At 38.8% G+C, this 27,161-nt stretch overlaps 2 protein-coding genes across 2 annotated transcripts in view; one reads left to right on the forward strand and one right to left on the reverse strand.

Moving 5' to 3' along the window:
* Window positions 1-27,161, forward strand: part of LOC127661112 (microcephalin-like) — a 68,243-nt gene that overhangs the window by 28,983 nt on the left and 12,099 nt on the right. The gene's annotated exons all lie outside the window — the stretch shown is intronic.
* Window positions 252-25,399, reverse strand: LOC127661114 (angiopoietin-2-like). Its single transcript, XM_052151688.1, has 9 exons — window positions 25,019-25,399; window positions 16,418-16,573; window positions 15,097-15,218; window positions 12,717-12,901; window positions 12,042-12,169; window positions 9,530-9,631; window positions 8,785-8,951; window positions 4,664-4,794; window positions 252-2,561 (listed from the first exon to the last, which is right to left on the reverse strand). Exons 1-9 carry the CDS (start codon window positions 25,292-25,294, stop codon window positions 2,401-2,403), a joined length of 1,428 nt encoding a protein of 475 aa, XP_052007648.1. The 5' UTR covers window positions 25,295-25,399; the 3' UTR covers window positions 252-2,400.

Here is a 27,161-nt window from a genome sequence, read left to right on the forward strand (position 1 = left end):
TATAATAGATTTAATCCCATGAAACCTATCAAGAACATGTCCAGTGAACATGAATAAGAATGTAATTTCACCCCAAAATAATATATATATATATATATATATATATATATATATATATATATATATATATATATATATATATATATATATAATAAACCTTAATGGTTTATTCTGTGTCCTGATGATTAAAAAAAATAGAACTGTCCTTTCAAATAAAATAACGTATCATTACAATATTTCAGACTTGCGTAATATTTAATATTCAGTCAGAGGTGCATTGTTTCACATCAAGTTCTTGTCCTGCATGTATTTTGTGCAGAAATTGCGGACTTGGTGTGAATAGGCCTTTTACAACACACATAAATACATAGTCTAAAATCACAAAAAAATTGACATAAGATTTGTAAGTTATATTTTAGCTCTAACAAATAAATTATTCTCTTAATCAAAATACTAACTGTGCTTCATAGTTATAACGATTCCTACCATCTCTCCAGATATCATCACTAAACATTTAACTGAAGATGCAAACAGAATTGTACATGCACTGATTTGCTCTTATTAAAATATTTTTTACACTAGTCCGAAACGGTTATTGACAGGGATTTAAGAATGGTGAAAGATGAAATTCAGCCTTTATCTAAAATCAAGCCTCCCAAATACTTTTTGAGTAAAGCATAGTTTCCCTAATGCTTAAACCAATATGCCAAGGCTACATTTCCCATGTTTTTGTTATTTTGATACTTTTATAAACAATAAATACTAGGGATGTCCCGATACTTGTAATCGTGCACATGAAAATGCTCCAATACCAAAAATCGATATCATCTTATGTACGAATTTCATTCTGTAAACATTCAGCTCACAAATTAAAACCATGTAATGTTCTAGTGTGATTTTTTTTTTTTTTTTTTTAAACAGCAAAGGCTGTAATTTAATGAGATAAATAGTTTGCATGTGCTGCACGCTTCAAAGTGAATGTATGGAGCCGTTGTCATGCTGACATAGACACATAGTGGTCATAGCATTTAGAAGCTCCTTGGCTCATATACGGAAAACACCATCATGAACATTGCACACTCTTTTTGTAGCAAATGACAGCGAGCAGAGCACTAATTCACTTTGTAGCGTGAGGCACAAACAGATTACATATTTATTTAATGAAATAAAAGCATTTTGGAGTTTAATAATCACTGAGTCACGTAGCGACCTTCTTTTCTGGAAGTGAGAAGCTACCGACAAGAACACACAGAACCCGATAGGGCTTCAAAATAAAAGCTCAATTTAAATGGAAAACATTTACAACATCATGCAGTATTCACTGTACTACTACTACTACTAATAATAATAATTATAATAATAAATCAGTAGTAATTTAATTTAAGCAATATCTCACATTTCTGATGCTCTGTTGTGCAGCACTTTATTTGACAAAATATAACTCCAATATTGTATTTTGGATTGTGCTGTGAGGTTCGGTTTGAAAGCATGTCATTTAATTAAAAAAAATCCAGTATGTTAAATTCATTGTTCTATTTTCATTTGATAACATTTAAACAGCATTTACATTTTAAATAATACTTTATCGGTATCTATACTCGTACTGGTTCTCAATCATATCGAGACATCCCTAATAACTACTGATACAGTGACAAGAAAAGACACTAATTTTTGTTGATATTGATGAAAAATGTGACTATTACCTGAAATGATTAACTAAAACTGGTAGTGTAAATATAACTGTACATTTTTAACACTCTTTTGCAATGTTGGTTAATGAGAAATGCTTTGGAGTTTGGGCCACTGTCAACATAGCTGACTGAAGAAATGGACAAGAAGGTTTTATAGATCCAAAGCACTAAACCGTGTGTTAATGACAGCTGCAGTATATAGAGAAGCAATTTGTCAGGCAAGCTCAAAGAATTCCCTCAACATTATTCATCAAATTCACTCTTGTACCATAGTCACATTGACAATATATCAAACCTAAATTTTGTAAATTATTTGGCATTTACAATATATTACATCAAAATAAACTCTTTAGAAAATACTCGTTTTGATTGCTTCAACTTGAAGGATATTCTGTGAAGCATCAAGGTAGGTCAATCTGATGGTGTGTATCCCTTTTACAAGTGTTGTGACTCCTTCAATTCATGATAATTATTCAAAATTCATTTTGACCAAAACTTTGTCCATTGGTGGTGTTCCATCCTTATATGCTGTAGGCCATATTTGTAACAATTTAACAGCTAAACAAAGCTTTTTTTCAAGTGCTTTATCTTCTGATTCAAAATCTATTTTCAGAGGTACTTGAAGGTCAAACTTTCTCCCCACAGTATGCGTCCTTATTGGACAGGAAAGCAGTGACATCAGTTATCATTGTGTGTTGGGGCTAGAGACTCAGAAGTCTGATGGTCTGATCATCATAGTCGTAGTCTTTAGTGAATATGCTGAGCCTTTCCAGTAGTACCATTTGATGCCATTGAAACGATTGGTATTCTGCCCCTGCTGGTAGTACACACCATTGAGATTGGATGGTCCACAGGCATCGAACCACCAACCTAAAATCAACAACAACAATCTATAATTTTTCTTCTTTGGATAATCTGTTGTCTTTATCTTTTTTGTGTAAAATTATTTTAAAAGTGACACTTCACAATAAAGTTGTATTTGTTAACATAAGATAATGCAGTAGGTAACATGAATTAATAATACTTTTTCACCACTTATTACTATTGGTAAATGTAAATTTTTACACACACTAATGCATTTTTTAAATTAAAAGATGTATGTGTAAACATTAGTTAAGGCATTATAAAATAACACAAATAACATTCTCGGGAACATAACTGTACAGTTTATTTTGTTGAAATAAATAAGTGAAATATGATATTTGTAAGATATCATATACAAACGTCTCGATTATGCACCAATCACTGCTGCTATAAGCAACAAATAGCTAAAAAACTTTATATCTGCTTCGACCTTTAGGCAGTTTTCTAAAAAAATGTGCCATTGTTTACTTGTCTATGAGCTTGATTGTGTGAATAATCCAATGTTATATCTTAGATGTCCAGAACAAAATATGCATTCCTGCCAGAAAGCATATTAAACAAATCATTAGAAATATATGTTATCTACTATTAATGATAATGATATTAATAATCGCAAATGGGAGGATCTCAGCTTTTTAATGAAACCTAGATTGAGCTTCTAGTCCACTCAGAGGCCGAGATATTTGATGGAACAATGGGGGTCGTGCATTAACTGAAAATTAGACTGAATGTCTATGAACAAGCACATCTATGAGGGCTAAAGTGTGTTATAGCGCCACCTGCATTTCAGATTAGCATTTTGGGATGGAAGGTGATTTTTCTAGTACTTCCTGCCATCTAGTGGAATAAAATAAGACTGGAGGGAGAAGGGGTGAAAAGCAACAGAATTACATGCTTGTGAATTTAGGACAATATTATTTCTGATTAATTGTTCTTTTTTTTTTTTTTGACTGGTTTCTGAAAACAATTCAACTAATTTTGGCATTTAGTCCACCGTATGTGTAAATGGTGAGCTTTTAAATTTGAGTGTGAAAAATTGCTGGCGGCAGCCCGAAAATGCTTCAGAGTTGAAGAGGTTAACGGACATTTTCGTCAAAATTATATAATTATGACTAATTACAAAAAACTGGTAAACTGTTACTGTAAAATTTTATGATTTTGTTGCTAAAATGTTTTGTGAAAAATGTAAAGGCCAGGGTATACTTCATATTCCCACGTTCCGGATCGGATCACGCCTAGCCGACCGCATTGCTTTTTTGAGTATCCTTTTCTGACAGAAAATGAATAGGAACGTGTTCGATGCATGCACACTACATCTGCTTTGTGACACTCTTTATTACTTTAGCAATGGCCATCGCATGCGCAGACGACGCCACGCATAGCTGAGGGCCGGATGTGTGAGCCAAGAAAATCTAGGCGATGTGCAGTCAAGCGCGGTTGGACCAGAAATTCACAACGAATGTAATTTTGGTGCCTGTATATTTTCCAGTTCATTACCATATAGAGCATTTGATTGGACAAAAAAGTATTGGTCCATATTCTCAGAGGAGAGAGACTTTAAATTTGAACAGCTTAAAGTTGATTTTCTGGAGTAAATTAGCATGTAGATGGCCTCAAAGCTAACAGACAAAATATAATTAAAAAAAACACTAATTTTGATTTCATGGGCTTAAAACTTAGTAGGCTATTTGCTAAAACCTCAGGATCCTCTCATAGTAGCCAATAAGACCTACTCATGTGCTGGGCAGGCAGAGGGATGTTAAGTGGTCAGGGAATATCAAAGAGGCACTGGAGAGAACCACCACTCTAAGCTTTGTAAGCGAGAGCAAATCTTCAGTTCCCAGACCATTAATGTCAGCATTTGTGAAGGCTCAATTCCCAACTGAGCTGATCAGTGATTAACTTGTCTAATTTTGCTTGTAAGCCATGACCCAACTACAAAAAATGCAAGGCGCCTTCTGGGGCAAGTGCCAAGTGCCAGAGTTCACATGAGGGAACTCAGAGAAATTACCACTTGAAATTAATTAGGATATACAGGGGACATTTATGAAGTACAGTGTAACACATTGAGGAATTGAAACCGGCATTTGAAGGTAACTCGCTCTTACCTCCTGAAAGCATTTGTGAGCATTTGCAAACACATTTGTCATTGTCTACATCCTTTGTGCTGAAATCACTTCCTGGCTGGCCCATGCTACTGGTTTTCCCTGCTGTTCCACTGTAGCCGTTTAGTTGTATCCTATGGAATTGCAAATGTAGAAATGAGATTAGAATTATGTCAATTAACTGTGTTAAAATAAAATTATCAAGAAGAGATGGCGATCAAAACAAAATAAGAGCTACAATGGATATTCAGGATATAAACGCTTTCTGAATATTCCATATTTATTTAATGTTTAATTCTAAACTGGGTTGGGCGATATAGAATAAAATAAAATTCTCAGTATTGTTTTAGCCTCTCGATAATGTTCTAATATATATACACTCACCTAAAGGATTATTAGGAGCACCTGTTCAATTTCTCATTAATGCAATTATCTAATCAACCAATCACATGGCAGTTGCTTCAATGCATTTAGGGGTGTGGTCCTGGTCAAGACAATCTCCTGAACTCCAAACTGAATGTCAGAATGGGAAAGAAAGGTGATTTAAGCAATTTTGAGCGTGGCATGGTTGTTGGTGCCAGACGGGCCGGTCTGAGTATTTCACAATCTGCTCAGTTACTGGGATTTTCGCGCACAACCATTTCTAGGGTTTACAAAGAATGGTGTGAAAAGGGAAAAACATCCAGTATGCGGCAGTCCTGTGGGCGAAAATGCCTTGTTGATGCTAGAGGTCAGAGGAGAATGGGCCGACTGATTCAAGCTGATAGAAGAGCAACTTTGCCTGAAATAACCACTCGTTACAACCGAGGTATGCAGCAAAGCATTTGTGAAGCCACAACACGCACAACCTTGAGGCGGATGGGCTGCAACAGAAGAAGACCCCACCGGGTACCACTCATCTCCACTACAAATAGGAAAAAGAGGCTACAATTTGCAAGAGCTCATCAAAATTGGACAGTTGAAGACTGGAAAAATGTTGCCTGGTCTGATGAGTCTCGATTTCTGTTGAGACATTCAGATGGTAGAGTCAGAATTTGCCGTAAACAGAATGAGAACATGGATCCATCATGCCTTGTTACCACTGTGCAGGCTGGTGGTGGTGGTGTAATGGTGTGGGGGATGTTTTCTTGGCACACTTTAGGCCCCTTAGTGCCAATTGGGCATCGTTTAAATGCCACGGCCTACCTGAGCATTGTTTCTGACCATGTCCATCCCTTTATGTCCACCATGTACCCATCCTCTGATGGCTACTTCCAGCAGGATAATGCACCATGTCACAAAGCTCGAATCATTTCAAATTGGTTTCTTGAACATGACAATGAGTTCACTGTACTAAAATGGCCCCCACAGTCATCAGATCTCAACCCAATAGAGCATCTTTGGGATGTGGTGGAACGGGAGCGTCGTGCCCTGGATGTGCATCCCACAAATCTCCATCAACTGCAAGATGCTATCCTGTCAATATGGGCCAACATTTCTAAAGAATGCTTTCAGCACCTTGTTGAATCAATGCCACGTAGAATTAAGGCAGTTCTGAAGGCGAAAGGAGGTCAAACACAGTATTAGTATGGTGTTCCTAATAATCCTTTAGGTGAGTGTATATATATCGGTAACATATGGCAAGCAGAGGGGTAATCATTGGCATGTCAGCAATGGTGAGAGAGGAGTAGACTATTTTATACAGCCTTTGACCAGGAACATAAAAAATGGCACTCCATGTCAAAAAGGTTGCTGACCCCTGCAGATCAAACCAGTGTAACCATTCTCTGTTGACCTCTCTCATTAACAAAGCGTTTCCATCTGCATTCAGAGTAAATTCTAGAGACCGTTATGCGTGAAAATCCCAGGAGATCGTCAGTTACAGAAATACTCAAACCAGCCCATCTGACACCAACAATCATCCATTTAAATTATCTAATCAGCCAATCATGCGGCAGCAGTGCATAAAATAATGCAGAAACGGGTCAGGAGCTTCAGTTAATGTTCACAGCAACCATGGGGCGAAAATTTTATCTCAGTGTTTTGGACCATGGCATGATTGTTGGTGCCAATTTTGTTTTGAATGTATTAATTGACAATTTGATCAGATTAAATTAATCCTGTTCAGTGTTTTTGCAACTGAAGTTTAAATTGGAGACGCTACACTCAAGTGGTGAAACAAGGAATAAAACTTTTAGGAAACTCAGTGGCCAAATAAATAGGGCTTTAAATCATCTCAATATTTATAATTCTGCTTATTTTTATATTGCCAGCAACACGTGAGATCAGTTTACGTACAAATAATGCTCTGCTTAGTTCTGAGCTTTGAATCAAAAATGTACATTTGTCTGACAATATCTTGTTTATAATCTCTTTGATATCATAAAAAAAATGTCCATTAGCTTGGAAAGAAGTCAAATGGCAAAAGTTGTCCGGAGGACATGTTGTGGCATGTTTTTGCGTTACGCAGTCTAACTATTTCCAGATGACAAAATATTTTCTTTGGAGCTGTGACAATTGTGTGCCAGATCTCCAGTGTTCATGGCAGCATGAGTTCAAATGAATATGGGTGTTGCCATGGGTGTGTACCAGATCAACAGCAAACTTGAAACCTCCTGCTGTTTTATTTCAAACTAGAGACCATACTGATAACAAATATGATATAAATGGCTGAATGTATAGCATGAATCAGATCATATGCATATACATTGTATAGTATGTAACAAATTGTAGAATAAAGAAAGTGCACATATATAAACTCTTGAGTCTACATAAAGGCCATCATATTTTATCTTTTCACATATTATTCAGAAAAACAATTGTTGAAAGTTGGCATTTTATAAAATGCGCTCTGCCCGTGGTCAGAGACATAAACACATACTGGTCTGATAAGCTTCCCAGTTTCTCGTACCGCTTCCCAGTTTCTTTCCACTATAAAAGCAGATCCTTGTCCGTTGGATTCCAACAAGAACCGAATATCAATATAGTAGAATTTTTAAATAATCAAAATATTACCAATATAGCTTGTTCACTAGGCTTTACTTTCATATCACAGAAGCCATCATGTCTACTTCTCTCATCAAACACCTCAACGACACATCCACAATGCCCCCAGTGGACTCAATTGTAAATGCGAGATTTGGTGAGAGATTCATAGGAAATGTAATGGTAAAAATGGTCTGCACTTATATAGCGCCTTTTTAACCTTAGAGGTTACCAAAGTGCTTTACACTGTGTCCCATTCACCCATTTACACACATTCACATTCACACTCCGCTGTGTAAGGTGCTAGCCTGCCATTGGGAGCAACTTGTTGTTCAGTGTCTTGCCCAAGGACACTTCGGCATGTGGAGTCATGTGAAATTTAGCATTGCTCACTGCAGGCAAATGCACAAAGAAAAATGCATTTCCAGTATTCGAGTAGTGATTTTAATAGTCGACTAGCTAGTGCAGAGCGATTACTCGTGGACATCCCCTACTGTCCACTAATAGCCCCAAAGATACATTCACTGAGCACTTTATTAGAAACACCTGTACATCTACTTATTCATGCGATTATCTAAGCCAATCGTGTGGCAGGTGTGCAGTGCATAAAATCCTGCAGATATAGGTCAGGAGCTTCAGTTAAAGTTCACATCAACCATCAGAATGGGGAAAAATATCCTCTCAATAATTATGACCATGACATGATTGTTGGTGCCTTACGGGCTGGTTTAAGTATTTCTGTAACTGCTAATCTCCTGTGATTTTCACGCACAACAGTTTACTCCGAATTGTGCCAAAAACATCTAGTGAGCAGCATTTCTGCAGATACCAAATCCTTGTTGATGAGTGAGGTCAACAGAGAATGGCCAGACTGGTTCGATCTGACAGAAAGACTATAACTCAGATAGCATCTCAGAATGCACAACATGCCAAACCTTGAGACAGATAGGCTACAACAGCAGAAGATCATGTCAGGCACTTTATTAGGACCAGAATGTGCCTAATTAAGTGCTATCTGTGTGTATATCTGGCATGATATAAACGTTATAGCATTTCTACCATTGCACGTTACATGCATTCATACTGTTTAACCCTAGAAAGGAGTCTGTGGACACACAAACGGATTACTTCAACTATTAAAGTACAAAGTGTGCCCTCACCTGTAGTTCTGCTTCTCTTCATCAAGTGAGAACTGATTATATTTGGAAAAGGCTGTATTCCCCTCCCAGTCCATCAGATCTATCCGTAGTACATTCTTCTTTTCTTGTGTCAACTTAGAGATGAATATATTCCCCAGCCAATGTTCACCTGAGATGTCTCCAAACCCCTGATGTGGAATTACAGAAAATCCATGTATCATAGCTGTATAAAAAGGCAGTTTACCAATATGTCATTTACTGGCCCTCATGTCATTCCACCTATATGCCCTCTCTCTTCAGTGGAACACAAAAAGTCTGTCATGCTCCATAATAATAAAAGTACCATAAAAGTATTATGAAAGTACAAATGGGGCATTGACACAAACTGTGCATCACTGCTTTTAATAGTGACATATTAGACTTTAGAGCTGCAACAGAGGGGAACATTTTGAGTGAATGGCAGGAATCTTAGCAAGAATCTGTCTGTTCCTCACACAAAGCATTTGTTTGGCTATTGAACACTTGAAATTTAGTGCAAAAGTATAGACTATTTTTATTGTGCTAAAGCTTCAAAATGGCAAAAAGTGAATTTCCACAGTCTCTTTTATTACATGGGAAAAAAGTGGCCAGGATATTCTTAAAAAATTCACCTTTTTGTGTTCCAAAGAAGAATGAATGTCATGTGGGTTTGAGATGATAATAAGGTACGAATATTAAATGTTTCAGGCAAGTACTATGAGGAATGTAAATGCCATTAAATCCCTACCATTGTGTAATTCATCCACGTTTGATGGAAATCAACAAGGCCATTGAAGCGCTTCTGTATTACTGTCCATCCGCCTCCATCTGTCTCCATGTCACAGTAAGCCTAGATACAGAAACGGTAAATTACTGACATCAATTCGCCCCAAGTCATTCATGTCCCTTCAATAAACTGAATCTTGTCATACCCTGAGTAATAAGTATTAACATAAACAAATAACGTTTCTTGGCCACTTTCTCAGAAAGCTGAGAAGTTTAAAAAGCTTGTTTAATTGCCAGACCTCAGTTGCTTCTAATGAAAGATATCTTAGGAGATGGCTCTTTTTGCCAAGGCATTTTCAGACCTAACTTCAACAACAAACTTTTGCTGACTCACTCTTAAAGGAATAGTTCACCCAAAAATTAACATAGTCATCATTTAACCCCATGTCATTCTAACCTTGTATTATTTTTAGGGCTGTCAAGGTAACATGTTAATTTAGTGTGATTAATTCTGTAAGAAATTATGTGTTGTTAAATTGCTACAATTTATCATGCCTGATCCCTGACCCGAATATAAATTATGTAATTAAAGTATGTATTTTGCTACTGTCAGAGCAATTCATACTTGGATTAGGCCAACATGTAACTTTGTGTTTTTATGAGCTGCGAAAGCAGGGGACAGTCAGCGCACCTCAACAAACCTTCAAGCAGCTCAAGCACAACAGAATGCAGGGGATTTGAGAGGAGATTTTAACTTGATACAGCATCCTAAAAACATGATGTTTCTGATGCTGAAAACCAGTAAGATGCTCCAAAAGAATCCGTTTCACTCATACACTGATTGAACCTAAACATTATGGCCACCTGCCTAATAGGCTGTTGGTCCTCTGAGTGCCAGTAAAACAGTGCTGACCAGCCTTGGCATGATTTCTACAAGACCCCTGAAGGTGTCCCGTGGTATCTGGCACCAAGACATTAGCAGCAGATCCTTCAAGTCCTGTAAGTTGTGAGGTAGAGCCGCTGTGGATCCGAATTGTTGGTCCAGCACATCCCGCAGATGCTCCTAAACTCTGTCGTTATCTGATAACCTGAAGAATGTGTTGTGCTTCAATTATATACAGTATATGCTCAATCAGATTGAGATCTTAATATGGAGACCAGAGCAACACCTTGAACTCTTCATCATGTTCCTCAAACCATTCCCCAACAATGTGCGCAGTGTGGCAGGATGCATTATCCTGCCGAAAGAGGCCACTGCCATCAGGGAACCTCATTGCCCTGAAGGGGTGTACCTGGTCTGCAACGATGTTTAGGTAGGTATCACGTGTCAAATTGACATCCACATGAATGCCCAGACCCAGGGTTTCCCAGCAGAACATTAGCCACAGTGTCACACCTTCCACCGGCTTGCGTTTTCCTACAGTGAATCCTGGTGCCATCACTTCCCCAGGTAAATGGTGCGCATGTACATGACCATCCAAGTGATGTAAAAGAAAAGGGGACTCATTGGACCAGGCGACCTTCTTCCACTTCTCCAAGGCCCAGTTCTGACACTTGCGTGCCCATTGTAGACGTTTTCAATGTTGGACAGGGGTCATCATGGGCACTCTGACCGGTTTGTGGCTACGCAGCAGGATGCGATGCACTGTGTGTTGTGACACATTTTTCCCGTAACCATCATTAACATTTTCTGTGACTTCTACCGCAGTAGACTTTCTGTCGGTTCAGACCAGACGGGATAGCCTTCATTGCCCTCATGTATCAATGAGCCTTGGGTGCCCAACACTCTGTCGCCGGTTTGTCTCTCCTTGGACCACTGCCGATAGGTACTCACCACTATTGACTGGGAGCACCCCACAAGCATTGCCATTTCAGAGATGCTCTGACCCAGTCATCTGGCCATAATTTGGCCCTTGTCAAAGTCGCTCAGGTGTTTACTCCTGCCCGTTTCTCCTGCATTCAACATGTTGACTACGAGAACTGATTGTTTGCTTAGCATCTAATCACGTCAGATCTTGACATGTGGCTTGAGATGATCAATGTTATTCGATTCTCCTGTGAGTTGACAATGTTTTGGCTCGTCAGTTTATGTACACAGGCCGACAATTAAAAAAAGCACAGACAGAACCCGTGAATGTGGGACTGCAAAGTGGATTGCTGTGGACTTTATGCTTGCTCAATGATATGGGAATAAAACAAACAATATATTGACAGCTAAAGGCACTTTTTGTAGCCTATTGTATAATCAGTGCCTTGCTCATCTGCCACAATAATGCAATATATTTAAATCTGAATTATTATATTTATTTGTTTATTATATTTTGAATTATTATACAATTTAATTGCTTTAATTTGAGGGCATTTCTCAGCAAATATGCATATGAGAATAATATCGATGAATTTGTGTTAATGGGCATGTTTCATTTTTGGGAGAACAACTTGGAAAGTCACTGTGCTGTTGCAACCTTTTATTGAAGCAGCTTTTGGTCTTTCACCACTTTGAAATGAATTAATGCATTAGAGGTTGTTCTTACCTTGAATTGCTGTTTTGTATCAGGTATGGTCAATGAATAGACCCCACTTTCTTTGTTCCCTGATTTGAAAACTGCTGCACAGTCATTGTAATGTTCTGGGTTGTCTTGCATCATTGCAGAACTGCTACCTGGAAAATAGATTTTAAGTTAAACTCATACATTGGGCTGGTCTGTATGGCAGTATATTGTGTGCAGTGGTAGATTTGTATAGGATACAGGGAGAATTTGGTAGAAGGCTTACACCATAGTAGACATTTCATGATTAATAGTGGGCGATTCTCATGAAGCCTGTCAAGAAAATATCCTGGTCCAGTTTTACTCGAATCAAAAGTGACATGTTCATGAAAGTTTCGCACATTTTACTCCCCAATTTTCATTACCACAATGTATGTAATAATGTCCAAATAATGTGACTTTAAAGTATTTTAAAATAGTTATTGATTCAGAGATCTGGAACTATGACTAATCCAGCATATTGTGTTTAACTTACTCCAAGGATAATCATCTTTCTCTTTGTCTCTATCTAACTAGCAGTCTGCTTTTGTCTAGCCTTTTTCCCCAAACATTTGAACAGCTGCCTGTGAGCTAGCATAATATTGTTTTGGGAGTTTGTTTTGTCCCATGTCCCATGAGCGATAACTGTTGAAATGCTGATACAGGCAGACTGTTGCTTACCCACAGAGATGGTGTTGATCAGGTTGTTGACTGTGTTCACCAGCTCCTGCTGCTTCTGCTCCATCTCTTTTATGATACTGGCCTGTTCCTCCACCTGATTCTTGAGCTGCTCCTTCTCCTCCTTTAAGTTCTCCAGCTCTGCATTTCTCTTTCCCTCCATCTCCTCCAGTCGCATCTCAAGGAAGCTGAGAAGAACCAAGAAGAGTGGTTTAATACACTGAGCTCTTTAGCCTGTGTGAATTTAAACCATGTATATACATTTTGGAAGTATTTGTGATATTGATTTGTCAATCACATAGCTTTAAGAGCTAAGTCTAGTAAGGCTGTCAAATAAAATTGTGAATATTCATTGAATTTAAGATGCAAAACTATACATTCAAAAAACTAAAAAAGCTACACACAGAGCAACTAATATAAACGTAGAATGCTGGTGTTTTGAAGCATGTTTTAAAGGGTCATGAAACCCTAAAAAAGTTTGTTTTATATGTTAACAGGTATGTACAGGTTGCACATAGTTTAAAACAATAATAGCCCACTTATAATATTAGTTCACCCAAAAATGAAAATTCAGTCATTGTTTACTCACACTTGTATTTTTGTAACCCTACGTGACTTTCTTTTTCTTAACACAAAGGGAGAAATTGTGAAAAAATAATTGTGCTCTGTGATGTCATACGATGGCAGTTTTATGGTGACCACATCTTCAAGCTTCAAAAGGACACAAATGTATAACTCAGAAGTCTAAAAATAATTTTATGAGACTCATGATTGTTATGAAAGCATATGATAAGGTTTGGTGCGAGACAAACGAATGTATCGAATGTATCAAATGTTCACTGACTGTTGATCTCCAATACATATTCATGATGGGGCATGAGAGCAACAGTTCACGCAGCCATTCGTGACATTGGGGCGTTCAAGCAAAAACTTATTTTGTTTATGTTAAAACAGGTCCTTCACAGCGATTGTGACAACAGAACAACACAGCATTTCTATTCCCATCCTTATTTTTTGGAACAGAGTACTTCTAAATCAAGTAGAAACCTAGAGGAGTCAGTTACACCTAATAATGTATCTGACCTGACAGCAAACGGCACACGATAAAAGGTATATTTTCTGTGGTAATCAGAGTTTTTGTCCTAACCAGCAGTGACAATATATTGATCACTTATCTATTTTCATCATACATGGGTAAATCTGTCCTCTGTGAACTGGCACCATTCCAAAAACTTGCAAAAAAATAAGGCTGGGCATAGAAATGCATTAGTTCCTCTACTACAAACTCTTCAGGCATTTGTAGTAAGTTCTGTTCTCTGTTTTGTGTACAGCTGTTTTGTTCTGTTGTTGCTATCACTGTGGAGGACCAAAGTGTTTCGCTTGAACACCCATTGTCACGAGGGGGCTGCCGGAACTGTTGCTCTCATGCCCCATAATGAACGCTCAAAAGAGATCAAGAATCAGGGAATATTTTCACTAAATAATACATTAAATTTCAGTTTGTTTCTCCCCAAACCTTCGTAACAATCATGAGTATTGTGTAATAAATTATAAGACTGCTGAATTATACTTATGCATTATTTTGAAGCTGAAGAAGTAGCCCCTTTAAACTGCCATTGTAGGACATCACTGAGCACAGTTTTTTCACAATTTCTCTCTTTGTGTTAAGAAAAATAAAGTCATATAGTGTTATTACAGGAGTAAACGATGACTGGATTTTCATTTTTGGGTGAACTGTCTCTTTTAAGGGTAAAATTGTTGTTGTTTTTTTGTTCTCTTCAGATGGCGTGCATATCCATAATTACTTCTCTGTTCGTCTGATCATGAACCGGGTAAAATGACGGCTTATTCAAAAACTGAAGACAATAATGAAAACTGAAAGCTCTCTTTTTTTGTTTCCTTAACATTGTTCAAATGTTTTTGGGATTTAGGCCAACATGGTTTACCTGCTGAGCTGGTTTTGATGGTAATGTCCACTCTGACCGCTGTTCTCACTTTATTCTCAAAATTACTATAAAATTCATAGTTCTCTAACTTTAAAAAAATAACAACATATATTAATTCTGAAACTTGGGAAATAAAGCCCAAAGTGTCTTCTTTCAAAAGATACTACAACGGTGTTCATACTCTAAAGGGTCCAGTAAATACAACCATTTAAGTTCAGGTATGTCATTTTCATGGTTTGTGCTCAAAAAGGGGGCAAATGTCTTTTTGCACATTTGCAAACTGTTCTATTGTCTGCACTATTCACACAATGTCCCATAATTGACATACAGCAAAGTGTTATATATATTAATATATAATGTGACGTTCAGCCATCTCTGTTGTGAGTGTGTTTTGAAAGTGTGTTAAGCTGTTGACCCCTTCCCATCCAGCCTATTACCTGTTCGTTTCATTCAGTTTGTTGATATCATTTATCTGCTGCAGAATTTCTTTTTCCAGTTTGCTGGTTGAAATGGAGTTCTCAAGAAGCTTACGTTCAAGTCGAGTTGTGTGATTAATTACCTAAAGATGAAAAAAGATAGTGGTACTCACATTTTAGATAAGACTCCCGCTTTAATTGCAATGGCCTTGAAAAGATGTGTCATTATGTGAACTGTTTGTTAAGGCCCAAGCTTCTGACTGCTTATGTAATGACGTCAATGAAATCTTTATTTGCAGTATTTTTTTTCCATTTTCACTCGCTCTCACTGATTCCAACTCTCTTCTAGGTATTTCCTAGTCTTCCAACTGTACATGTTTTATTTTATGGAGGCATTCATAAAGTCTGTCTTGGATTTAACATTTTAGAGTGATCTCATGAAAATGATGTGACTGTAGTGATTTGTTTGCAAAAAGACATGGTCCATTATACACGTCAGTTCCAAGGTGAAATGTCCACTATGTGGTGCTAAGAGTTATACTTTATACCAAACTAATTTTGTTTTTAAGGGTAATGTTGCGTTTTCATTAAACAAGTCAAGACATTTTAATTTTTGTCAAGCACTTTTCACAATGCATCATTTCAAATTACAGAAAATTATGCTGTAAAGCAAACTGACCTCCTAACCTTAACCTAAACCTAACCGATAGTGTCATAAAAGCAAATGTGAGAAGAAAAATGCAAGCTTGGACTATTTTACTTGATAACAGTGCAAAGTACGTTGATATGTGGGAAAATATTTTCGCCACAGGAAAGAAAACGGACAAGGAAATTCCAGTGAGGGGCAATGAGTTGGGTATTCATATAAACATGCTTATTGGGATAGTATTTTTTTCTCAAAGAGCCAAGATGTCACCCCTGAATGATCTGTTTAAGGAACTGAACTCAGCAAAATCCTTGCCAATGAATTTAAATGGCTTTGTTGTGAGGTTTTTGAACTTGATAACATTGGGCAGGCAGTGATTTTTGGCCACATGAAGCAATGCTAGAGAACAAATTCAAGACTGGATGCGATTATAATTTTAAGTTGAGCATAAATTTACAAGAGTAAATTGCTCTGTTGAAGAACCACTATAAGCAGCCGTTTTAGGCATCATAGACATGTTAGGCTAGGTTGGGCATTCTAAATCAGTCACGTATATGAGGTACAATGTAGGTTAAGATGCTGCCTTAGAAGTCGGCTGCTTAAAGTAGCTGTAGACAATGAGGCAGCTCACTGCAGGTTTCAGAACATAGCCAATATCTGTTGACGTACACATTAAACCATAGGATTAACCCTCACCTGTGCTTCAACAGTGGTGATTTTTCTTGTTTGCTCTGCTGTCTGACTCATGATTCTGGTCCCTATCTTGATCATGGTCACTGTGTGGTTTTGCACAGCGTCATTTTGAATTTGAGCCATGTCTTGTTTGAGGTTCTCCTGGATGTAGTTCTCCAGCTGTGGAAGAGATTACATGTCAAGTATGTGAGATCTGTTGAGTCATGACCAAAAGTAAAAATCATCAGTAAAAATGAAGGTATAGTAACGTGATTCTATGAGACCAGGTTGGGCATTGTCACGCTGAAACAGAAAATGTACAACCCATTCTGCTGTAAGGAGATTGCATAGCTGTATGCTCTATTTTATGCACCTGCTAGTAATGAGTGTAGCTGAAATCTCCAAACTTGTTAATTAAAATAGGATGTCTACAGCTTTTTTGTCCATTTAGTGACCCATTCTGTCTGTCTGCATCTCTGTTTTTTGCATTTATATGGTTGTGTGAGGTAGTGGTGCTCTGCTATTGTATTTGAAGTCTGAATGTAAGTTTTGCAGATGGAGTTTGTTTCTGCCAGATACTATTTTTAGGTAAGAATATATAGCAAACAGACTTCACTTTGAACAGAACCATACACCCCAAAATGTACCATCCTCAAAATGGATTCTATTGACTTTCATGCATATCTAAGCACTATGCAACAGTCAAGTGCAGAAAATAACTTTTTCAAAGTGGTGTTATCTTGAGCTTTATTGTCATGATGAAGGTGTGGTCCTTCCATCCTTGAAAGTTTCAATGGGTAAGTGGTCTCTTTTAAAATTAGACTTATTAAGTGTCCTGCCAAATTTGTTACGGTCCGTTGTACTTTAATTCAGCTCTGGGTACCCTAAATTAATTGAGTGCAGAGCTTATTTTGATGGAGTAATTAAATCTGGCATCACAATCAGCAGTCATGACCCCTTTCAAAAAGGTCAAAAGGTAAACCATGTCTTCAGCCGTTATTAAAAGTTGTTATAATAATCACCACTTTATGGATATATGTGCACCTGGCAGGCAGTTATTCCTCTTATTAGACATGGAGCAAGCTGTTTTTTTTTTTTTGGTGAAACATATTTCACACAAACGAGAATGCTTGGGCAACGTATTGTAAGCAAGCAGTCCTATTTTATACACTTAACGTGTTATTGTGGCAGCATCAAACCTAAGTACTGAAGGGAATGATAGTTACCTTCACATGTATGTATCATTGAACAAGATAATAAATCAGTGTTGTTATTCATGTAGCTATCTATAAATTGTTAATAAGATCTAACTTGCTCAGCAAGATTTTCTTGATACTGTTGCTCCACCACGACAGATCAAACTAACCATAGAAGACAATTTTATGTTAATGTTTGCTATAGTGCCTATGGCAGCAACTCTCAGATTGCAACATCTTCTTGTGTTGCATTATGAATTAAGACTGTCAAGCTTATGTTAAGTGCCTGTGAAACCAGCTAAAATATAATTGGTGTGTTTCAGGCCTTTAGATTCTTAGCTTCACTGTTCATTCAGGTGGAATTCTTCTTAGCGCTTTTCCCACCATAGTGCATGGTCCGCTGTTTTGCAATTCAGAATCAGAATCAGAATCAGAATCAGCTTTATTGCCAAGTATGCTTACACATACAAGGAATTTGTCTAGGTGACAGGAGCTTCCAGTCAACAACAATACAAACAATACCAAAAAAAACAGCAGCAAGGCATAGGTAATTAAAAACAAAAAAGAACACAAAATAAATAATTATACATATACGTACATAAACTCACCTTCATACATACCCACATACACACACGTAGTGCAAATCTAATACAATCTGTATATAAAGAACAAAAAACAGTATATTATGTACAGAGCAATGTAAGTAATGGCAGAAGTGGATAAGTTGGATAATATAATTTAAATTAAAATTAAACTGTGTATTGCACATAATTATTGCTCAATGGGGGTAATTTAACTGTTCATTAGATGGATGGCCTGAGGGAAAAACTGTTCCTGTGTCTGACGGTTCTGGTGCTCAGTGCTCTGAAGCCCGCCAGAAGGCAACAGTTCAAAAAGGTAGTGGGCAGGGTGAGTGGGGTCCAGAGTGATTTTACCAGCCTTTTTCCTCACTCTGGAAGTGTATAGTTCTTGAAGGGAGGGCAGGGGCAACCAATAATCCTCTCAGCAGACCGAACTGTCCTTTGTAGTCTTCTGATGTCTAATTTCGTGGCTGCACCAAACCAGACAGTTACTGAAGTGCAGAGGACAGACTCAATGACCGCTGAGTAGAACTGTTTCAGCAGCACTGGTGGCAGGTTGAATTTCCTCAGCTGGCTAAGGAAGTACAACCTCTGCTGGGCCTTTTTCACAATGGAGTCGATGTGTATCTCCCACTTCAGGTCCTGTGAGATGGTAGTGCCCAGGAACCTGAATGACTCCACTGCTGACACAGTGCTGTTTAGAATGGTGAGGGGGACAATGTTGGGGTGTTCCTCCTAAAGTCCACAATCATCTCCACTGTTTTGAGCGTGTTCAGCTCTAGGTTAGTTTTGACTGCACCAGACAGTTAGCCGCTCAACCTCCTTTCTATACGCGAGACTCATCATCATCTCGGATGAGGCCGATGACAGTGGTGTCGCCTGCAAACTTCAGGAGCTTGACAGAGTGGTCCTTGGTGGTGCAGTCATTGGTGTACAGGAGAAGAGTAGTGGGAGAGCACACATCCCTGGGGGCACCAGTGCTGATGGTACAGGTGGTGGAAGTGAATTTTCCCTGCCTCACAAGCTGCTGCCTGTCCGCCAGAAAGCTGGTAATCCACTGACAGGTAGAGGTGGGAACAGGGAGTTGGTTTAACTTAGTCCGGAGTATATCTGGTATGATTGTGTTGAAAGTCGAGCTGAAGTCCACAAAAGGATCCTTGCGTATGTCCCCGGTCTGTCCAGATGTTGCAGGATATGATGCAAACCCATGTTGACTGCATCATCCACAGACCTGTTTGCTCGATAAGCAAATTGAAGGGGGTCCAGAAAGGGTCCAGTGATGTCCTTCAGGTGGGCCAACACCAGTCTTCAAATGACTTCATGACCACAGATGTCAGGGCTGACAGGTCTGTAGTCATTAAGTCCTGTGATTTTTGGTTTCTTAGGGACGGGATAATGACTGAGCGCTTGAAGCAGCATGGGACTTCACATTGCTCCAGTGATCTATTGAAGATCTGAGTGAAGATGGGGGCCAGTTGGTTAGCACAGGAACGAAGGCAAGCTGGTGAGATGCCATCTGGTCCTGGAGCCTTCCTTGTCCTTTGCTTCCGAAAGACACGCACACATCGCCCTCACAGATCTTTAGTGCAGGTAGTGTAGCAGGAGGGGGAGGAGGGGGTTGCAGGAGGTGTTAATGGTTGTGTGAAATGAAGGTCCGAGTGCATGTGGGGTGTGAAATCGGGCCTTTCAAATCTGCAGTAAAACACATTCAGGTCGCCAGCCAGTCGTTGGTCCGCCACAGGGTTGGGGGTAGGAGTCCTGTAATTAGTAAGTTGTTTCAGGCCACTCCACACTGATGCTGGGTCGTTAGCTGAAAACTTGTTTTTCAGCTTCTCAGAGTAGCTTCTTTAGCCACTCTGATTTCCCTATTCAGTGTGTTCCTGGCCTGATTATACAAGACTCTATCCCCACCCCTGTAAGCCTCCTCTTTGGCATGACGAAGCTGTCTGAGTTTTCCTGTGAACCATGGTTTATCATTGTTGAATGACAAAATGTCCTAGTAGGGATGCACATATCCTCACAGAAACTGATGTATGATGTCACAGTATCTGTGAGCTCGTCCAGGTCTGTAGCTGCAGCTTCAAAAACACTCCAATCAGTGCAGTCAAAGCAGGCTTGTAGTTCCAGCTCTGCTTCAATAGTCCATCTCCTTATAGTCCTTACAACTGGCTTGGTTGATTTTAATTTCTGCCTGTAGGTCGGGAGAAGATGAACCAGACAGTGATCAGAGAGACCCAAAGCTGCACGTGGGACAGAGCGATATGCATCCTTTAATGTAGTATAGCAGTGGTCCAGTATATTCCTGTCTCTGGTGGGGCATGTAATGTGCTGTCTGTATTTGTGCAGTTCGCGTGTGAGATTTGTTTTGTTAAAGTCCCCAAGAATAATAATGACTGAGTCAGGGTATTGTTGTTCTGTGTCTGTGATTTGATCAGCCAGCTGTTGCAGCGCTAAGTTCCCAGACGCGTTTGGAGGAATGTAAACACACACCAAAATAAACGAAGAAAACTCCCGCGGCGAGTAGAACGGCTTACAGTTAATAAAGAGCGCTTCCAGATTAGGACAGCACACCCTCTTTAATGTTGTTACATCTGTACACCAACTTTCGTTGATGTAAAAGCATGTTCCACCACCTCTCGTTTTCCCTGTTAACTCCGCGATGCGATCCGCTCTGAACAGCTGGAAGCCCGGCAGATGTAATGCGCTGTCCGGAATGGCTTCACTCAGCCAGGTTTCAGTGAAGCACAGTGCAGCAGAGTTTGAAAAGTCCTTATTAGTATGTGTGAGGAGATGTAGTTCGTCCGTTTTGTTGGGAAGAGAGCGGAGATTTGCGAGATGAATGCTCGGCAGTGCTGTTCGAACGCCGCGCTGACGGAGTTTAACCAGCGCGCCAGCTCGTCTCCCTCGCCTGCGTCTCGTAGCGCATCTAAACAACACAGCAGCGCCTCCAACTAAAATGTCCAGCAAAACGTCCGAATATTGAAAAACCGGGAAAAGATTATCTGGTATGTGCTGCTGAATGTTCAGCAGTTCGTCCCTGGTAAAACTCCATTACCTGTGTTCCAGAGCATCTTCAACTCCAATGGAACTCATATCTTCTTTAAAACAGTCCATCCAAAGTTTCTTGAGATGGCCACGGGGACGTTGGCCAGCTGATCTGTCCTCATTGCCATTTTTGCTATTGAAAGCTTTCTCGCTTGTCATGGCATGCCCATACAACCATAGGCATGCCTTATGCATCTTGTCATGTATCGGGCAACTGCTAGAACCTTCCGTATGTCCATGTTGGCCCCACGATCCATTCTTGTAAGCCCCAGTGCCCATCGACGCATTCGCATCTCCATTGCGTTTAATGCCACCTCCCACTTTTTCATCAGAGGCCAGCATTCAGTGCCATAGATCTCAACCGGCTGGACTACCGAACTATATATCTTCGAGTTTAGGCACAACGGCATCTTGCAGTCGCATAATACTGCGGTGAATTGGTGCCATTTCAGCCAGGCAGCATTGACATCGTCAATGACATGGCGTCTTGAAGGGAATCGCCATCAGGCAAGATGTTGGAGGCGAGATACTTAAAAGCGGTGACTTTTTTTAAATTTCCTGTCCGCCCACGATGATTGACCTCTCCGCTTGATCTCCACACTCGAGGTACTCAGTACTTGGTTTTCTTAATGTTCAGGCATAGCGAAAAATTGGTCTGGTGCTCATTCCAGATCTGTGTCTAATGCTCGAGGCCAGGTCGCTTTTGTGAGTATGATGTACACTTAGGTGGACATCTTGGTTAAAAAAAAATTGCTCTTTGGAATAGTAAACAATGGCACTGTCCAGATGTTGTTGGAAAACAATTGTTAGTTGAATCTTAGTTCTAAAATGGATGCACTGATAGTGACTACACATTAGAGTTTATGCTGCATCAGAGAATGCTTTAAATCCATGGATTTCAAAAGGGATGGTGGGTCGCAAGGATGTAGAGGAAAAACACAAGCATGAAAAGTAGAATATTTAAAGAATTAAACACGCCATTTTGCTTTTAGGTGTTCCTGCTTGATCCAGACTGAACCAGCTCTTTTCTCAAAAGTGTATCTTAGAGATTCCTATCTGTCAAACAGATTTGCTGTATTCAGGCATAATCTCAAACTTAGTCCGCTCTTTATGACCCTATTTATACCTTGTATCAAGATGCGTTTCGGGTGATCCGGTGACATGCGGTAAGGCGAGACACATTGCTGGTATTACAATCTCAAATGCGTTTGGATTCGAGGGGACTGACTGTGTTGCTGCATGACGATAAACTGAAAAGTTAGAAAAGAAATGCACAAAGAAAACGTGCTGTTTCTCAGATGTAGTTGAAATTTAATCTAAGCACAAACACAACATTTCGAGCAGAATTATCTGTTATTTTAGAGGAGTACCTGTGTTAACTGTGCTTCAGTTGTGTGTGCGTGTCCCTGCATTTTTCAGATTTTTGGATCAGATCGCTATTTCCTTTTTAAAGCCAAAACGCATCATAATTTCAGGTGTAAATGGGGTGTATTTACTGCCAATTGTATTTAACAATTGAATTGTGTGTTGTTAAAACTATTGTAAAAGATATATTATTAATTGTATTAAATGAAAGCTTTTAGTTTTAACTAATGGCTTTTCCACTTGATCACAAAACAATTCTAAAAACCAAAAAACAAAAATTGGGCCAATTGATGTATATAGCGCTGTCTCAATCACAGCGGAGTGCAAATCAGATCCCTATGTTTTTGTTCCTGTATTGAGTTCCTGATAAGCCAACACTCAAACAAACAGGATGGAAATGATGAGTGACTAGTTGCATCCTCAATTAAAACATTTCTAGAATGCCAAGGGGGAAAAAAAATCACCGTGGCCTTTGCCGTTTACTCGCTTTCTTTGTCCGGAAGACCATATTATTATTACTACACTGTTTGAATATTTTTAGCTTTTGACAATTTATGTAATCAGATTAATTTTGTTTGTCTTCCTCTAATGATTCTATCATGCCTGTTTTGTGGAGCACAGCTTCACGTGAAGGCTGTCAAGACGTATCATCGGAACTGAGAGCAGGACATTCCATTGATGGTTTGTGATCTAATCAGTTGTTTACTCTTGCTCCAAAGGATCCAACTAGGCGGCTTGTTTGTTGGGTCTATTTACAAGAAAATGCAAATATTTTACCGGCTAAATGAAAAGCAACTTGGCCACTTACGAAACCGATATGCCAATAGGTTCTATTGGTTCTAGTGGCAGAAGTTTTCACAGCCAAACAAGGGGGCAATACTTACCACTGACCTCAGCTTAAGGTCTTAGAATGCATTGCTAAGAAGAAAACACTTTCTTCTGTGTTAACAGAGTGCCAGAGTTGTGTTATTTTTGCTGCCGAGAGGATGCAAGAGAGCATTTTTTCTGCCATGTTACTGACCCTAAATGATGCCGTTATTAAAACGGGTCATGCCAAAAGAAAAATAAATTATTTTATGTAGTAAAGATTACTCAAAAAATAAAAACTAATCGTAGTATGTAGTTTCAAACATTGACACTTGGTTCTCTTTTTGAAAAATTTGGTAATATCGACTCCATAGTGCCTTGAGTGTACTGACTGCTTGCTTTAAAAACATGCATTTTAAACTGAATGTTACCTCTAATGTGCTTTCCTACCCCACAATTTTAACTGGTGCAAAACCCATTACAGCTAGAAGTATCTGTGGAACTGAAACTGATGTATGCCTTCTTCCTTTGGCAGTTCCTTTGTGTGACAATTAATTCTGCCCACCTGCTTCTCTCTGACATCTAAAGGTTTTATGCTGGCTCTTTTGGTTTGGTAGTCAATTACTTAATAACCTAAATTGTGTAAAACTGTAATATGCTCCAGAATGAGTAGAACATCACATTTTTTCTTAATTGTTATGGCTATAATTTATTGTTACTTGTCAACTAGTCAATACCAATTTCAACATGTTTCAAACTAGCGGTTTTGTAGTTGAACCCATTTATCTGTCATTTATCAGATTTAACATGAACTTGAATTGAACCAGGGACAAAGAGCTAAAACTTTGACTTTCATTGCAGTAAGGTCAGCCTTACTTGTTAAGGTTAAGAGCCCTGTTCCTTTTTCCAGTGTGGGCAAATATAATCCAGCTCTTGGAATTTGGTGAAAGAAGCTTTGGTCAGTTTATATAAAGAGATATGTTTGACTGCCCCTTCATCTTCCTTGCTTCACTGATGGCATTGAAAGGTATGACGTTCATATCTTTAAACCTTAGCATTGAATGCTGTTTCCTGATTTTAAGCCACTTCACTGAACTGATTACATTGTACCATTGTGCGAAAAGCACATTGAAGTCATCTAAACTTTTCTCTGGCATCAAGTCTTTTTTCACACTTGAGTCAATTTATTTGGTCGGAACCCAAGGTCGATTCCACCCCATCAATGTGAGTACCACTACAAGTACTGATAGCAGCTATTTAAAACTCTAGCTAGGTAACGACTAGGAGGAGAAGACACTTATGAGGCAGTATCCACACTAATTCATTTTCTTTGAAAACTGTTTTTAGTTTCTGAAATCATTTTCCAAAGTATCGGTAATGGCAAGCATTTTGAAGCACTTGTTTTCAATGGAGCAATGTACTGTTCTAGAGTGGATTAGAGTTATAAACTTAAGAGGTGAAATCAATGATTTTTCAACGTATTTGAAAAAGTTTTAGTTAATCCGTGGCCGAGTTAAGAATTAGTGTTTGTCTGTTACTGATGCATTGCAAGAGAATGCAAGCTGCTCCCTAAAGGGCATTTTATTTGGAAACAAGCGAACTGAACTTGATGGCAATCAGAGAAAACGTACCTTTTGCAGCCATTGTGTGTTGTTCTCCATGATGGTCTCTAGTTGTTCCAGTCTTTGGACTGAGCTGTCATAGTCAACCAGATCATCTCGCTGCACTTGGTTGTTGTAGGTGCTTGAAGAGCTGTCACAATTCTGTGGTTCTGGCAGCAGAAAGGTGTAAGTACATGGCCCATTCTGGATCTGGTACTGTTTCTTCTCTGTCGAATCAGAATTTGTCATAAATCCTTCTGCAAAACTAAGGCAAAAACTTAGAAATAGGATCCCACCGTTCAGCATTTTCTTTCTTTAAATGTGTTATTTAAATGCTATTTCTTATAGCTGCACAAGTAAAATAAATTCCCTCAAATTGGAGGTCTGATGTCTACGTCCACTTGACTCTCCTTGTCCAGGATTGTGCTCGTGCTGTGTGTGAGCTTAATTTATATCCCATCAAGAGCAGTAGGAGGAGACTGTGTCACCAAAGCCCTCATAGTGTCACTCGTTCCCAGGCTGCTTGTACTCGTCCCTCATCGGTCTAACAGGCTGAATTCTTAACCGAGTCCTCTGTGTAGGACTGAGACTGAGGCTCCTCCCATGACCCGTGGCCTCTGATTGAAGAGAGCTGCTTGGATAAAGAGCTTTCCAGCCAGACAGGAGCACCGAAGCTCTAATTAAACTCTTCCTGCTGGATGCTCCATCTCGCCTGCATCTGCTCTAAAGAAAGTCAAGACAGTGGGTCAGGTCGGCGGGAGAGGACGAGGCGACAATGGTTGTATTTGTGTTTTTCTTAGAGGCTGAAGCTCAAATAGGCTATTCAGGATGCAGCTGTATAGTTTAAGTAATGCAGCTTCAGCAATGTCCATGTCACACCATATGACCACATGTCCAGGTGTTTTTTATTTTTCCTTTGCTTTTGTCCTTCCGTGTTTGAAGGGGCATGAAGAGGGGCTTTTAAGTTGTCACATCATCAAGATCATCTATTTCATGTCCTTATGTTTGAGTGCAGTGGGATCCAAAAGTCTCAGACCACATTGAAAATCTGTGATTTTTGTTCCATTTAAACCTGGAAATAAACTAAAAATAATGTTTCTGGTGGAAGACATTTTTTGCACTTTCTTGGTCACTTTCTTTACACATTTGCTACTGTACGGGTGCGGTGGTGCTGAATTCCCTTATATGGAGATGGTTTGGGAATATTTTATGCAAATCACTAACCTCGGACACACTTCCGCATTTAGAATAATCCGGTTTCATTAACATTAGAACAAGGCTTGGAACAAATTCTTGCGCATTCACATCTCTAGGACAGTCTCTAGAGTTTACTCAGAATGGTCCCAAAAGTAAAAAATAAAATAAAATCTTGTCACCCTTAACAATAAACATGGGCCTCATTTATGAAACTTGTAAATTGTTCATAAAGCCATTATGATGTTAATTCTCAGATTTATGACATTTTTCATTTTCAAATGTTTGTTGGTAGAAATTAAATTTACACCTGCTCCTGACCATGTGTAAATTATGCGTAAGACAACCAAATGTCAATAAAAGTTTTGTGTTCTTTTTAAACCACATGCAATAATTATCTGTTATCATCTGAAAATTAGTTAAATATAAGCTAAATGTTTTCATACCGATTACGAATTTTGTTGTAATGAAAAATGTTGTTAAATTAGAAAAGAGCACAAAAGCATTTTCACTAGTGATCTCAGACTTTTGGATCCCACTGTATATCTGGAACTTGTTTGGGGAGAAAAGCTGAGAAGCAGTTTGTTTATAAAAGTATCTGGCTTTCATTCAGAGGACATTTGTAAAAGCCCTTCTCATGTCATTTCAATATGATTCTTGATCTCCATTAATGCAGCAGCTAAAAATATTTGTCTCAAGTTCTCATACAGTCTGATATGGCCATGCATTTCTTTTCATGGTCATTGTTGTTTTTTTGGAAATGAGAAGCAGTTGATTGTGATGTGATTTTATAAAATGTTTTTGTCCTGTTGTTCATGGTTTCAGATGTTTGTCTTGATATTCTTTTTTTTATTTTTTTTTTATTTTTTTTTTTAGTACAGCTGCGTTAAAGCATGTTGTTGTTGTTGTTGTTGTTGTTTGTTTGTTTTGTTTTTTGTGCATGTAACTGCCAGTTTAGCTATTACAAATTAGTACCTGC

The sequence above is a fragment of the Xyrauchen texanus genome, chromosome 20 (genome assembly GCF_025860055.1).
Source record: "Xyrauchen texanus isolate HMW12.3.18 chromosome 20, RBS_HiC_50CHRs, whole genome shotgun sequence".
Taxonomy (NCBI): domain Eukaryota; kingdom Metazoa; phylum Chordata; class Actinopteri; order Cypriniformes; family Catostomidae; genus Xyrauchen; species Xyrauchen texanus.